The following is a 15,205-nucleotide window of genomic DNA, read 5'->3' on the forward strand; positions in this document are numbered from 1 at the left end:
GAGATCCCCTCCAAAGAGTGTAAGGTATCAGTGCAAACTTTGTTACCCAAAACCCCTCCACACATCTGCCTTTGGCTTCAGTGACAGAGGAATGTCAAATGATCAAGATCCTTTTTCCAAATAATCTATCCATCCAATCCCTCTGAGGCAACAATCCAACTGTGAAGCCAAGTTCAGAAGATGCTTCTAGACAATCAGAAGATTTCAGGAAGGTTCTTCCCCTACTAAAGCTGCATATTGGAGAAGAGAAAGCAGCTTTCCTGCAACATTATATTTCCGTGTCTAAAGCAAAACTCATTTGCCATCCTTGCACAACTTCTGCTCTAAACTGTTTTGATTTTAGGTTTTGTTGTGGTGGTGTTTTATTTTTAAGACCCAAGCAAAGCACAGCTATACTTCTCCTGCAGGGGACCTCACCATTCAGGTTTTGAATATTCTCCAAGCCGACAACCCCATACCTCTCTGAGCAACCTGTTCCAGTATTTCACCTCTCTCAGAGATCTCCCCGGCTTACTTTTTAAAATAGAATTCACAACAAAGCTTTCATAAGAGGTAGCTCTGCCTTCTAGACCAGCTAATACCATCATGAAAACAAAAACAAGTTTTCAGCCTCATTAATCTGCCTTATACATTGTTCTTTAATAAGAACAATATTACTCTGAGAAAGCAAATAGCTCCAACAGCAAAAGATATTCAAGTGAATTAAAAATTTGTGTGAAGTTTTGTTTGTAGGTTCTCGAGCATTCAAATAGAACACAAGGAGAAATGAAGTAGAAACAATTCATCTCTTCTAAATAGAGAACAAACAGGAATTATTATTGGACAAATTGGAAACAAAGAGAGAAGCCATATTCAATAGTTTTGAATAGTAATTATTTTCAGATTTACCCAACATAAGCACACTGGTCACCCACTGGTCTATGCAGAAAGATTAGAAGTGAACAAATTTTAAATTCAGTGGGGCACTTTACTTCCCAAATAACTGAAAATGTTATTCCTCCTCAGATCTGATCAAATAACAAAGATTAAGTGGAGGTGAAGAACTGACTTACTATACTATATAGCAATTTGGTTTAATAGTTACTGCTCTCCATACAGATAAAATGAAAGAGGATAAAAAAATTAAGTTTCCAACACATTAGGCAAAGATCTTCTTAACCAACAAGTAGACTAGCAGGACTACCAGGATCACAGTGATTCACCCTTGTTTTTGTATGGCAACTGTTCTTGGAAAAAGTGCCAAACATACAACTGCACCCAACACTGTCAACCACCTCATCCCACCTGACCCCATTTTTGGGGGGCCAAATGAGTTTGAGCATCTATTCAATCTCTATACTGATGACAGGGAAAGCTATTTAGCTATTTCTCTAGGACAGAATTTTTAAAAACTGTAGTTTCAGCCCTTTCACACTCAGGCTGTTTTGTGTGTATAGCCTTTACCAGTCAATAGGAGCCTCAGGAGCTATCAAGTCAAACAAGGTAAACCATAAAAATTTTTACCTTGACTAGAACATTCTTCATTATCTGTGCTTGTCTGAAGATTTATGAGTAGATTCAGCATTAAGGAAAAATATACATATATTTATCACTGCATATAATAAAAAGGAAGCTACTTTTCCGTAGCCTTCCTGTAACATTGACATGTAAAAGGATATTGTTTCTTTTCTTCTTTCCCTCCAGCACTCTCTCGTTTTTCTTTCTTTTCTGTTTTTTCTTTATCATGTCTTGATTCCTTCAAAAAAACATATGGAAGTAGTTTAGAGTATACACTAGACAGTCTGACTAAAAGGATTAAATGAGTCACATAGGTTAAAAAATCACCAGTCAGAATGACTATAGTCAGCTTCTGTGATTTTTGAGATTTACTTAACTGTCTTACAGCTCAATAATAATCTCTATCACTGAGGAGTTACAACTGGGAACTTATTTAATGTAAGTATGATGACAACATACTTACCTGGTTTCACAAAGCCTTAACACACACACTTGACAACACGAATACAAGCAAACTGGTTTATATTTAAATGAGACTTGCTTTTACATAGTTGCTCACCAAAACAGTCTGCAAATGCACTTTAGGTTTTGGATACTCTAGCAATTTCTGAATTTTCCTGGCTACTGCCAAGAAGAACTACTTTATCCTAATTTATCCTATCAGGAGTGACTGCTGAAATATTTAGAGCCAAAAGGCACCAGAAATTCCACAAGCATTTTCCTACATATTTACACTGTACTTTATTAGGCCATAAAACTGCATTATAGTGGAGTAAAAAGAGCGAGCTTATTCCATCGAAACAAACAAAAAATGAAGAACAAAAAAATCCCAAATCAAACAAGTAAACAACAACAACCACTGAATAAACTAAATGATAGTGGCTTATTTTACCTTTTTGCTACCAGAGGAGCTCTTTTCCATCTTTTCTGCTTTGATTGAATCACCTTTTTCCTTTCCTGAAGATTTTGATTTGCTCTTCTCCTTCTCTTTTTCATTTGAGCGAGGAGAATCAGAAGGACTTTCACTTTTGCTATGTTTTGAAGAACCAGCTAAAAACACAACAAAAAGTTTTAATTCACAACAAATAAAAGCTTAATACACATACAAACACAAAACAGAATACGTACTTGTCCCGTTTTCCTCTTTGCGTCGTTTAGCTGAATCCTGTGGTACCTCTCGGTCACTGTTTGAATGATCCTGGCACCAAATACACAGATATTAGTAGATTAATTCATACTCCTAAAGTAGGTACCTGCTAATAGTGTTATTTTGAAGTACTGTTTTTTGAATAGTTAAAATGTAATGGAGTTATTCCAGCTTGTTTAAGCTACCTTGAGATCGGTTTCGAAGGGAAAAAGTTTTGAATGCATTACTCTAAACCAATCTTTGAAAATGTAATGGAACAAAAGAAAACAACCCTAATATGGATCACTTCTACTTGCACAGGCTATGCCACCAATTATTACTGCAAGAACTCCAAATAAGCTTTCCAAGTATATACCAACTTTTTCTATACTAGTTCACAGAAGTTTCACCAACCCTTTTTCGGTCTTTCCTGTCCTTTTCCTCTTTCTTCTCTCTCTCTCTGGATCTTTCCCTTGATTTGTCCAAATCTTTCTTGTCCACTTCTCTCTCTTTACTCTTGGACAGTGTTGGAGTAGTGTGGTTAATGTAGTGCTGTTAAATTAAGGCAATATCACCAAATATTAATATATATTCCTAGATGCATAGGAATAAGAAGTCTTACTCTAACATAACAGATCTAGCTCAAAGAGCAAAACTTAATACTTTGATTAGAAAAGTGACTGAAGACACTTTCAAACTAGTCATATATAATTTAATTTACAGCTTTGTTTCCTCAGCACTGAAAATTCAAGAAACCTTTCACTTAACTGGAACACCTATTAAATAGACACAAAGTTGTTTACCAGTATTGTTTGATACATCAAAACAAATCAGCAGAACTACTGATACAGGATATGCAGACTCGTGGACTGACTTAGCACTTGCAATTCTGCCTGGAATGAATGGAGTCAGTTTCTTAGACAGGTTCTAATTAATTTTTCAAGAATAAACTTAAACCGCAAAGTATTTACAACAACTTTGAATAATGGGTTTTTCAGCTAAAGTAATACAAAACTCCACCTTAAACTTCCAATGATAAAAGCAGCTAAACACAAAATTCTGTGTGTTAGCTCTAATGTGTTCTAGATTGTTACTGCACTCTCTTCTAACCAATTTTAATGAACTGTAAAATATACAAATATTCAGCTTTGTGAAACTAGTAACGTTAATAGTAACATTAACTTAGTGAGGCAAGAGGGGGGACAGGGAGAAGAGTAAAAATCAGAGTAGCATCTTTAAAAAGAAGCACAGTAGCATCAGTAGAACACTTGGCAAAATTTAAGTGCTACTGTGTATATACATAAGGTAGCACACATTATATAAATATCAATGCATTACAGTAACCAATTCGTGTTTTTAAGTACAATTGTATTTTTAGTCATATCTAAGAAACACTTTTAATAAAATAACACATAAAAGCATATTTTAGCTGAAAAATAACTTTTTGGTATTTTCCTAATTTAAGTTACATCAACACACTCATTTAAGTTGATATACTTTAGTATTTCCCCCATTCCATAAGTTATTAATTTTATTTGAAAAAGTGTGTTAAAATGTTCTATATTTTTTTCTTATTTTAAAAGTACACCAGAAAGAGAAGCATGCACAAGATTAGTTTAGAACAATCTAGAATCCGTTAGAACTAACCAAAACAAACACTTTCAAATAATTTTATTCTTTTAAGTTAATCCTGTCCTTCTACAGTTCTGACAAATGAGTAACTTCAGACCAGTAACCCTAAGTTTTGGTAAAAAGCACACCAACAATGTTACATCCCTTTTCCTTTTATCACTTACTGGAATGTTATCACCTTCCTATGCCAGTAAATGAGCCTTCAGTATCCCTTTATCTCCGTTCTTTCCCCTCACTCTTTTTTTTTTCTGTCACCTCCCCAGCATGTTTATTCCACAAATTTATCCTTGCTCCCTTGTCTGCTGTCACCTTTTAACATGACTTGGCAAATACATTTTTTCTAAGCAGCCCCATTTAGCTGTCTACCACAGATCCTTTCCATGTGAGTAAGTAAACACTCCTCTTTCCTCCTATTCTGCTTCTTACATTCACATGGCTGTTCAGGTCAGATTCCACTGCTCTTCTACTGTTCCAATGCAGAGTTTTGGAAAAAATTTACTCCCTCCACCTCTCCTTACAAGAAAAACATAGATTTGGCTTGTCAAGCTTTATTAGCTTGCTTCTAGAAATGCTGTTAGCTGAAACCACATCAAATCTGGGGCGCTGCCATATGTTGTATAACTTGGGCGAAGGCCAAAACAAGAATAACACAAATCTAACTCAAGACTGGCAGCATTTATTTTATAACCTGCAATGTAAGACAACATTTTAATGGTCTGCCCCCCAAAAAGTCAGGCAAAGATAGGAATAAAGAAAGTCTGTAAGTACATAAAAGCACTTGACTTCTACTAACTCTCAGTGGAAGCTGAACTCAGAAATCTTACAGGCTTCTAAATATCACATCCTTTCCCCCAGACACGTACATGGCAGTAAAGAACACTTGTCTTACACCACATACCAGGAACATAGTCAAGAAGTGTGAGTTCAATACAAATGTTAGATTTTTTCTAATTTTAAAATCTTAAATATACAATGATATATTTAATCTATAGACACTATCATTTCATCAATTTTAAGTCTAAGAATCAAAGGATGCCTCCTATGTGGACTCCCCGTATAAACAGGTACAGATGGCACTGGAAAGATTCAATTTTAAAAAGCTAGCAAGTATTGGTTATAAAAATCAGAGCTATTTTGAATTAAAACATACAAAGTGCTCTGAACGCTTTGTTTCACAAAAGGGAGCTAAAACTAAAACATTAGTGCAGTGTATAATACAGAATAGAACTGGTAAATCCATCACATTTTTAAATTTAAAGTTATCTAGAATCACATATATTAAGTAAATACACGTAATTCTAGATAAACCTACATGTTATCCAGAAAGTTCAAGTGTTCAACATTTTTCAAGTGATAAGCATTTGTGCTATTTACATAATGATACTGACTCCATAAGCTAAAATCTTAACAGGAACTATGGGAGAAGACTTGATCCATTTCCATCCATTAGCCAGATAAAATTAAATGTGTATTATACATGTTCAAAAGAAGTAGCAGAAAGCTATCTTAATATATTAGCAAGTTCACAGTATTTGTTACTGTCACTGTGTAAGTGGTTGAGTTTTAAAATAAAAGCAACAAAATAGTTGCAGAATCTGCCTAAAAATTTAATACTCTAAAACGTCATTTAAATCTTGAAAGCATTTTTAGTATGCGTTCCCATAAGCTTTCGAATCTGAAGTGTGTTTACAGGAAGCAAACAGATACGATGATCATTTAAGAGGTTGCCTATGATGCTTAGAAATAAAAACATTAAAACATAACTGTATTAAAACATTAAAACATAAACATAAAACATAATAGTAGCAAGGGGAAAAGAGTAGTTATTCCACAGATAATTCTCAAATATTTTTTGTTTTAAAATAACTGATTTTTTTAATACCGATAAAAAAGAAATACTATTCTAACTATTCTATTGCCTCTTGGGACAAATAAAAGGCTTAATCATAGGGAGGTTTCTATAAATGTGCAAGTATCAGTGAGGACCAGAAAAGATGTTTGTTCTGTTCAGAATATCCAAATAGCCAACATTTTTGTTTTGCAGTTTTAACTGACTATTCAGATGTGTAATCTTGCTTACTCGTTTGGAAGTAAGTGAAGCCAAAAGACAGTTGTGCTTCTTTTTCATTCCTTTCTACAGACTAAAGGAGAAGTTATCAGCTATGAAATAAAATCTCTTAGAAATATTGAGAGAATGTTAAATTCAGGGGCTTTTCTTAATGTTGCTTTCACTCAACAACTCTCCTTCTCTCCTGTACAGAAGTTCTACATAGTAAACTGGAAAAAATTCCCTCCTCTACTATACTAGTATTTACAGGAGTGAAATTTGAATTTTCTGATGTGGTTTGCCCCAAGATCAAGGTTGTTTCCTCTGCAACAAAAAGTAAACTTTGGTGGTGTCTAAAAGATTCAAACCTTTGCTGAAGAGTCCTTGAGTTCGTTGAGGTTGTCCTGTAGAAAATGAATGGAGATGACACGTAAGCTGGAATAGTTTTCAGAAACCAGAGGAACTTTGGGAAGCATGGTCGTACCCTCGAAACAAAAAACAGCTACTCCTTCTGGAATAAATCTCATGTTAATACTTCACACCGAGTGAATCTAGGAACTAAAATATTTTCTTAAAAAGGAAGAAGAAAAAAGACATCTATTCTCTAGACCCAATTCTTATGTAAACTACAAAATGTATTTATACCTAATTCTTCATAAAACACTGAAAAACAACCACTCTCCCACCAAGACAAAATATTAAGAAAAATAATCTTAATTCTAAATACTGCTGAACCACAGTTGAAATAGGCTTAAAAGGTTTTTAAACCTGCATCTTCTCCACATTCAGTTAAATGTGACAGAAGTTACTCTAGAACAACTTTTCTTGCCCGTTTATAAAAATAGGCAAGAAAAAATTCTTAGTTACATTTTGAGTAGTTATCACTGTCACCTGCTTCCTAAAATTAATAAACGCAACTTGAGATCTCCAAAATTAGCCTAAATCTTTTAAGTAAATCTTACATTGAAAAAGACGTACTCTTCGGGGAAAAAAAGAAAAAAGAAAAGCTTGTTCTAAAGTTGGTAAGATGGTGAAATTTAAAAGCCCACATAATCCATCAGAGTGCTCATGATGAAGTATTAGTAACTTACAGTTTTAAATGTTCAACGTACTGCAAATTCAAAGATCCCATGAACATAGATGGTTTAGAAATAAAACAAATATGGAGCAAGGAATGGCTACCCTGAGTCTTCAAGTAGGCTACGCCCAAGGTATTGTGCTGCGCTTGAATGCTTGGGGTTTCTCTTTGCTGGGTAGTAGGCTTGGTTGCCACATCTGGTTTTATCGTACCGCAGGGCTCAACATGGTGGGAACCCATTGGAAATAAACAAACCTCGAAGGGAAGGTACAACAGAAGCTGCATGCTCACTGATTATACACAACTACAGGAGAACTGATCACCAAGGAGACTTTAAAATGGAACTCCTTTCAAGACTCCTCCTTAGAAGGCACATATCGGTAAGATGCTCATCAAGAAGCCTGATGAATTCAGAGGTATCGTACATCCCGTATCATCCAGGAATCTTCAGTGCTATAGATTCTTCAATAGAAGTGCAGAAAAATATGCTCCATTCTGCTGCAAAGACTCATTTGCTTGTAGCTACCATTGCACTCCAAAAAAACTGACTGCTTAAAACAATGAGGCACTTCTGTGTAAAAATTCTCTTGCCATTTCCAAACACTATTTACAAAATTTGTGCTAGGTCCTTGAAGCTTTACTTTGGTTAATTAAAAAGATATATTTTTTAATAGAAAAAAAGACAGTCCGCCAATAAAGAAAAGGAATGCATTTTCTAATGCAATATAAAACCTCCAGTGGCTCCAGTGTATACTTGGCACAAAACTTGAAGGAAGTCGGACATTGGCATCCCAAACTTGTGAGCCTAACATGGGCGCTGCCTTCCTCAGGCTATACTAACCTTTACTGTTGAGGAATGTGATGGAGAAGAATGGGTATCAACTTTGCGGCGTTTTTGTTCTGAGAAAAGAAGAGAATAACATTATTAAAACACATTTAACAGGAGACGACTAATAATATGACTCTCTGAAGTACCAAAATCTAAGTTAGAATTCAAGCTTTTCAACTACATAGAATTTTTTCTTAAGCTACCTAGAGATACCAGCATGCCTTGACCTCGTTATGCAAGCTTGCAGGAAAAATTAAATGTGAAGAAACTGCCACAAAATTATGTGTATTTCAAGCTTTCAATTTTACGTAAATTTGTATCTGAAGAGTTGAACAAAATAGAAGGCATTCCAGTCCTCCTTTACTTGGTTTGCCTAAAGCAATACAATTATAAAACTCAACATCAGCCTCCGCTTATGAGGAACTTAAAATACCAACATTTATCTTATTTATCCTTAATATATGAAAGAACCAATAAGGCTTACTGAGGCCTTCTTAAGGAAGGAAACCTTCTACATCCCTTTTTTTCAGTTCAAAAGTTAAGATTAAACCCTGAGCACACTCTTCAGGATATATGCAAAACTTCTAAGGTCATAGTTATAAGATACGTTTTAATAAAAAAACATTTAGAATTATACCAAAAATATTGTGAATGTCAGTACAAAACATTTATAAACTGATAGGCTTAATGAAAATCAGCAATCACTGAAGGCAAGCTTCACACATTCACGCAGTTATCATTCTGGAGATATCCTGAATAGCTACTTCAGGCACTAAAGATGTCTACAAGTCATTGCTAGCATGGCTACATAATAGCTAGCACTTTCTCTCACCATGGTGGGTGTGAGGTGTTCGCTTTCAGTGATTTTCCAAAGACATGTCCTTACTGTTCTAGAAAACGAGAGAAGTTACACCAACAGACTTACCCCTCTCAGATTCTGATGTTTCTGATCGGGGAACAGGAGACTTCAAGGACCCAGCTACTGGAATCTTTTCTCCTCCTTTAGTAATTTCCTTGGATTTCATATCCTTCGCTACATCTTTTTCTCTGGATGGCTCCTTTTCTCTCTCCTTTTCTGCAGCTGACTTTGACTCGACGGTGGTAACAACTGTCTTGGATTTTTCTTCCTTTGAAGCTTTTTCTTCTTTCTTGGCTTTTTCCTTCTCCTTGTCAGATTTTGGTGTTTTCTCCTTGATCTCTCTTGCTTTATCATCTTTGTTCACCCGTTCTTCCTTAGGTTTGTCTTTCCCATCCTTCCCAAGTGCCTTCATCTCTGGAGTGGCAGCTGGAATCTTTTCTTTTTTTTCTTTATCTTTTTCCTTCCCACTTTTTTCTTTATCATCTTTCTCCTTAATAATTTTGCTGCATCAAAAATAAAAAGACCAATTGGTACACACAAAAAAACAGCTTTTGTTTTGTCATCAAGTTTTACTCCTGATGATTTGATAGAACCCCCCGAAGCAGTCAGACATTGTTTTATCGCTATTAGAAAATCATCACGCAAGTGTACTACTTTGTTTATCCTCACTAAACTAAAATGGAATGCATTTAACAATTGTGTCAGCTCAGGACAGCTACGTATTTTGGCAGAAATCATCTTATTTATTAAGCTTTGAAGAAATGGAAACAAGTTAAATGGTAAGTGAAAGAAAAGGTTTGTGAGTTTAAAGACAACATAATATCAAGGAGTGGATTTCTCACCTATTAGAAGCACTGTTTCCATTGCTTGTTGTCACCTTCGGTGTAGTGTTGACAGCTTTATTAATAACTTTCACAGCACCCTGAGACTTCTCCTTTAGTTTTTCTGTTTGAAGAGAAAAATTTCATCTCAACAATATACGTGTAATGGAATAAAACAAGTGTCTAAGCATATTCATGCACAAACCATGTAGCTAATAGCCAAAATAGGTAATTAAATGCAAAACTCCCCTGCAAAACCAACCTCCAACCAACCAAAGAACACACATTGACCCTATTTAGCATCACATTTTTTTTTTCATTTTAAAAAGCCAAGTTTTGAGAGAACAGGCTTGCAAACATCAAAAGAATTCTACTAAAAATCAGGTTTGTTTACCAGTCTCTTCAGCAGGGCTTTCCTCCAGTTTAGCTGTGTTTATTGTGAGAGATGTAGGCATCCCAGCACCACCTGGCCCATTTTGTACTGTTGCAGCTACAGCATTCCTGGCAGGTGGGTCTTTGTGGTGGAATTCATTTTCAGGTATCATGAAAGGCTTCCTACTTTTCAACTGCCCAGAATAGCTGCAAGTCGCACAGATTGTTAAATATGCACAAACATAAAGCAAAATATGGGTTGAATTTTAAATGAGGATTTAATCTAACAGTTCGTCTGTTATTTTTCACAGTTTTTCCCAACTGATATGCAGTTTCTTCCCCCTTTATCGATCAGCTCGAAAAAATAAAAATAAAAAAAGGAACGAAAAACCCTCACACAACAGAAGCCCTACCTCCAAGCCCTCTTTGCCGCTACCACCACCACACATGCACACACACAGCTGTCAAACACACAAAAAATGGCCTACTGACAACACTGGAAGGGCAACCTGAACTGTCCCTCAAGCATCCATGGATGATTCTGCATTCATCACAGAAAGATGAAAACCATCATTAAGCATTTTAGTTTAACACTTTCAAATTGTATAAACTTCCCAAATCTATGCAGTTTTGCAACAATAGCCCTTGGCTTTCTTCATTTTACTCTCCCTTATATCTACTTGCTGCTATATTATTTCTCTACAATTAAACTATGCTCTTGCGAGTGGAAATCTTTACTATTAAATGTGTTTTACTAGAGTCTTGTAAAGGAAATTAGTGATCATCCAGCACGAAATGAAAGTTTTCATTCACACTGCCAGCCCTGAGATGCAGGATAGCGAAATCTTCTGTGATAAGGTAAAAATCAAATGTGTTAGGACTGTAACAGTTCCAAGTCTTTAGAAGCCTTTCATGATCCACTTTTAACCACTTTCTTAAAGTAAGGTGTTGTTACCCCATAGCCAATGCATATAGATCGGGTCTCTTCTCTTTCTCTTCCTGACATATCTTATGTACTCTTCTTTCCAAGGCTTGGCCCAGGTTCAACACTTTTGGATACCATGGGAGGATTTTGGTCAGCACAATCAGGATGTTTCTGATATGCGTATATTCACCTGTTTCAAGGCAGTGTACAGAAGCCTAGAAGACAAATTAAATCTAATCAATATTTTTCATTAAAACTTCCAAAAACCATGAGATTTTCAGTATCCTTATTTACCTTAGTTAATTTATAGTGCCATTTGTGTACCACATGTCTAAAATTCTCATAATCCAATTGATCAGCTTTATTTCCACCATCAAATCCAGTTGCCCGTAATATAGTTAGGAAGCCTGGATAGTTGCCACATTCCTGCATGTGCACAAAAGACAAAATAAAAATTAAAAATATGTATTTTTTCCAGTAAGCATAAAAACGGGAATTCTGCAAAAGTTAATATAACTGGAGCACTTGATTATTGATTCTGGTAAAGACATGAACAAACTTTACAAGACTTGCACACTTTTTTTTAAAAAAGCTTATTTATGTTGAAGCCTTACTTGTAGGCAAGGGAAAGAGTTATTTGCAATTTAACTAGCTTTTGTAAGAAGTATTATGAGGGTTCCCATATGCTACCTAAATTGTTATCTTCAAGACAGGCTACAAGAAAGTTGGAACTTTACTTTACTTTTGACACTATACAAAAATAACTTAGTGACATTAATTACAGAAACTGTTCTTACATGAGGCCATCAGAATACATTTTTGTTTTGTTCAAATACAATGTTTTTAAAGCAAGTTAATGACTTCACTAAATCCATTTTTATTGGGCCAAATTATACAAGTGGTCGTTATATAACTTTTCACAAGTGGAAGTGTTTTAGTAACTTTACATACCTTTTCATATATGACTCTGTCACTGTGCCATCTAGTCACAGTCTCCAGCATACAGCATAAAAACCTGCCATATCTACTAGCTTCATTTTCAGTGCAACTTGCTACTGTATATATAATATCAGAGAAAACCTGCAAATAGTAGCAATGAAAAGTCACTTTGACTTTACTGAATTACAAAAGGAGTAAGAACCATCAAGAATTTCAAATTCCTCTCATTTAATCCACTGTTAAATTGTTTCCTAAATATAAAGGAGGTCAAATTACAAAAATATTACAGAAATACCTGGAAACCATGGCTATTTGATTGAACCAAATCATGTTCTACTCAGAGAAATTAAAGGTACGTTTGCCTACAGAAGCTTATCAAGTACTCTCATTTTTTTCCAAGATTTTAACTAATTATTAGACCTTTATACTTAGCCCAGAGTTTAAGCTCTGCATACATCTGCTACTGATACACAGTTTTCCAAGTGTAAAGTGCGTCTTCACTGACATGTAACTGTGTTGGTTTCAAACTGTTAATTGAGTTGAACAAGCGAAAATAAACAGAGAACACAAGCAGAATATTTGAATAAGAATGCTCTTTTGGACCCATGAAATCAGAGCTGATCCCAGAGCTGATCCCAACTTCAAGTCTCATCTCAAAGGAAAACAGAAATTTTAATTGAAAACTCACAAAAATATTATCTTCACCAGTCTTATTATACAGACCCATAGATATCCTCTTAATCAAAGCTCATAGTCCAATGTGTTGTAACCACACAGATGATGCACTAGCTTAATTATCTGGCTTCTTAACAGCAGAAAGTGCCAGAAAGGTTCTGATATCCGCAAATAGTAGAGTCAGCTGGTACCGTTAGAGCTGAATGCATCCTGCAAAATTACCCCATTTACATTCACCACCTTTTTTCTCCAAAAGACAAAAAGAATGGCTACATGAACTGTGAAAAATGTCTGAACAAATACCTTCTCCGAGCACCCTGCTTGACCCAGAGAGTCAGGCTACTGCAGCTATCAGAAGTGTTCCCTATGGCATCCTATTCCCATGTCTCAGCAGTGATACAAATTACTCCCATATCTGTCACCAGGGTCAGGTCAGAAGGGTCTTACGGATGCTACTTGCTGGGGCAAGCTTAACAGAAGTTGCAACAGTATGGCCACAGAGCTGAAACAGGAAGGTTCGACGAGGCCGTAGAAACACAGATCACTGCAAGGCTGCAAAATGTATGCAACCTGTTCGACTAATGACTTCGCTCTGGAAGTCTAGATCCGTTAGGATAAACCAGAAACAAAATTTATTGAAAATAATCTTCTGAAGCACTAGTGAAGCTTTGTTTGTAGAATAGGAAGCATAAAGATAAACTTCTGATTATCACAGATTTTGGAATTAAATATAAGTAAATATTTTGTTGAGATCTCTTTTGGGAGGCAGGTGGGACTCTAGTCTTTCATACTTACAACAAAAATTAAATATATATACACACACACACAAAGCTCTAGCTACTTACTCTGTCATAGCAGAGAAGAGTGGAGAAGTTGGGTGTTTTCTGCTGATGCACCAGTTCTACAAAGTGAGCACAATAAACTGCATCGATTGCCGAAAAAATGCAGCGAGGAAATATACATAACTGCAAAAATTTTGTGATAGTCTCATTTTTGGTAGACTCTTCGAAAGTAAAGAAATTGAGAGAAAAAGGAACAAAACAGTAGATTAATGGGTTAGCACAACTACTCTTCCCAATAAATTCAGTATTGCACATCCATATTCTCCAAGTTGTATTCTACAAATATCTACATATTCGACACTACTCAGAAAAGAAAAATAAGTTCTAACTGTTTGATGAACATGTGAAAGGGTAGAAAGGCTGTTACAGCAGATCTTCTGAAAATAAACATATGGAAGACTGAACACTGCAAAAGAATGCCTTCAGAGGAAGAATAGTCATGATCTTTTTAAGGGCAACTGATGTCACTATGCTGGAATTCTGCACAGGCTGCAGAGCACCAAAGTCGTAACAACCAGAAATTACTTGCTTCAATTCTGTGGTGCTCATGGAATAAAGCTTGTTCAAAAAGAACCATCAGCTTTTACTAAACTAAAAAAAAAGTTGATTTTATTAAATTTTAGTACCTTTGATGCTTTTTCAATAAAAATCACAAGTCACAATTGATTGTTCTATGAGCTGTAAGTTTTAATCCAAGGGCAAGGTAAGCAAGCAGCCACAGCAGAATAGCTAGTTTAATTGTTAGAACTACCAAAGTCCAGTTATTCTGCCAAAATTAATCTGTTAGTGATGTAACCACTCTATCAGAAGTGTCTACATGAGTCAGTCTTGGAACAAAAACAATTTCAAATGTCAATAAGAAAAATGATAATACTACAGCATATGTATTGTTCAATTTCCTCATATAGCACAATTACAGATAATTTATTTCAATGTGGAAACTACTGAAAATAGGTATCTATCCTCACACTTAATCCCAGAAAACAACAACTTGCAGCTGAAGCTTGAGCACTCAAGAGCCAACAATAAGGTATACATTCACCCTCCCAAAAGTCATTAGCATTAAGAGTACCTGTTTATATATACACACACATCATATCTACATGTGCAATTTTCCACATGCTTTTGGGTACTTCCTTAAATCAACAAATGTAGCAGTCAACTCTAGACCAAGCCACAGTCAGGTAGCAATTTTTCAACTAGCCATTTTATGTAGCTAATGTAGTGGTACAGAGAACTAATCAAATATTTATAGAGAAGAACCTCTCTTGATTTAACCGTCAATGGTTCTTTATCAAATCACTTGGGTGTATCTGGCATGGGTTAGACAATAAAACGCTTTTCCACTGGATGATGTTAGGCTCCTTGGGACAGACAGACAACTGTTTCCGCTTAAAAATAAAAAGTTCCTCCAGAGAACAAAACTGACTAGAAAACATTTTGGGTTAACCATACTACTAATTTCCTCATCCGTAAGAAACATTACCAAAGCGCTCCCAGAGAAAGAAGTTTGTTCTGCCTCCCTATGAAACATTCAGGTGGTGTTTTATCTGATGTTGCTGT

General features: G+C 35.5%; 1 protein-coding gene across 4 annotated transcripts in view; it reads right to left on the bottom strand.

Moving 5' to 3' along the window:
- The window catches only part of THOC2 (THO complex subunit 2), a 54,799-nt gene that overhangs the window by 1,929 nt on the left and 37,665 nt on the right, over nt 1-15,205 (bottom strand). For 2 of the 4 annotated variants that reach the window (XM_067005234.1, XM_048070605.2), the window contains 14 exons: nt 13,646-13,803; nt 12,138-12,266; nt 11,481-11,612; nt 11,217-11,401; nt 10,284-10,468; nt 9,911-10,013; nt 9,135-9,571; nt 8,222-8,280; nt 6,671-6,706; nt 3,038-3,175; nt 2,626-2,695; nt 2,390-2,547; nt 1,659-1,735; nt 1,504-1,551 (listed from right to left, as the gene is read on the bottom strand). In XM_067005234.1, coding sequence (XP_066861335.1) covers nt 1,524-1,551; nt 1,659-1,735; nt 2,390-2,547; nt 2,626-2,695; nt 3,038-3,175; nt 6,671-6,706; nt 8,222-8,280; nt 9,135-9,571; nt 9,911-10,013; nt 10,284-10,468; nt 11,217-11,401; nt 11,481-11,612; nt 12,138-12,266; nt 13,646-13,803 — 1,895 coding nt within the window. In that variant the 3' untranslated portion in view covers nt 1,504-1,523. Of the gene's footprint in view, nt 1-1,503; nt 1,552-1,658; nt 1,736-2,389; nt 2,548-2,625; nt 2,696-3,036; nt 3,176-6,670; nt 6,707-7,414; nt 8,281-9,134; nt 9,572-9,910; nt 10,014-10,283; nt 10,469-11,216; nt 11,402-11,480; nt 11,613-12,137; nt 12,267-13,645; nt 13,804-15,205 lie in introns of those variants that run through there. The other 2 variants (XR_010834864.1, XR_010834865.1) reach the window with 2 other exon arrangements.

This window comes from Anser cygnoides, chromosome 13 (genome assembly GCF_040182565.1).
Source record: "Anser cygnoides isolate HZ-2024a breed goose chromosome 13, Taihu_goose_T2T_genome, whole genome shotgun sequence".
Classification (NCBI taxonomy): Eukaryota; Metazoa; Chordata; class Aves; order Anseriformes; family Anatidae; genus Anser; species Anser cygnoides.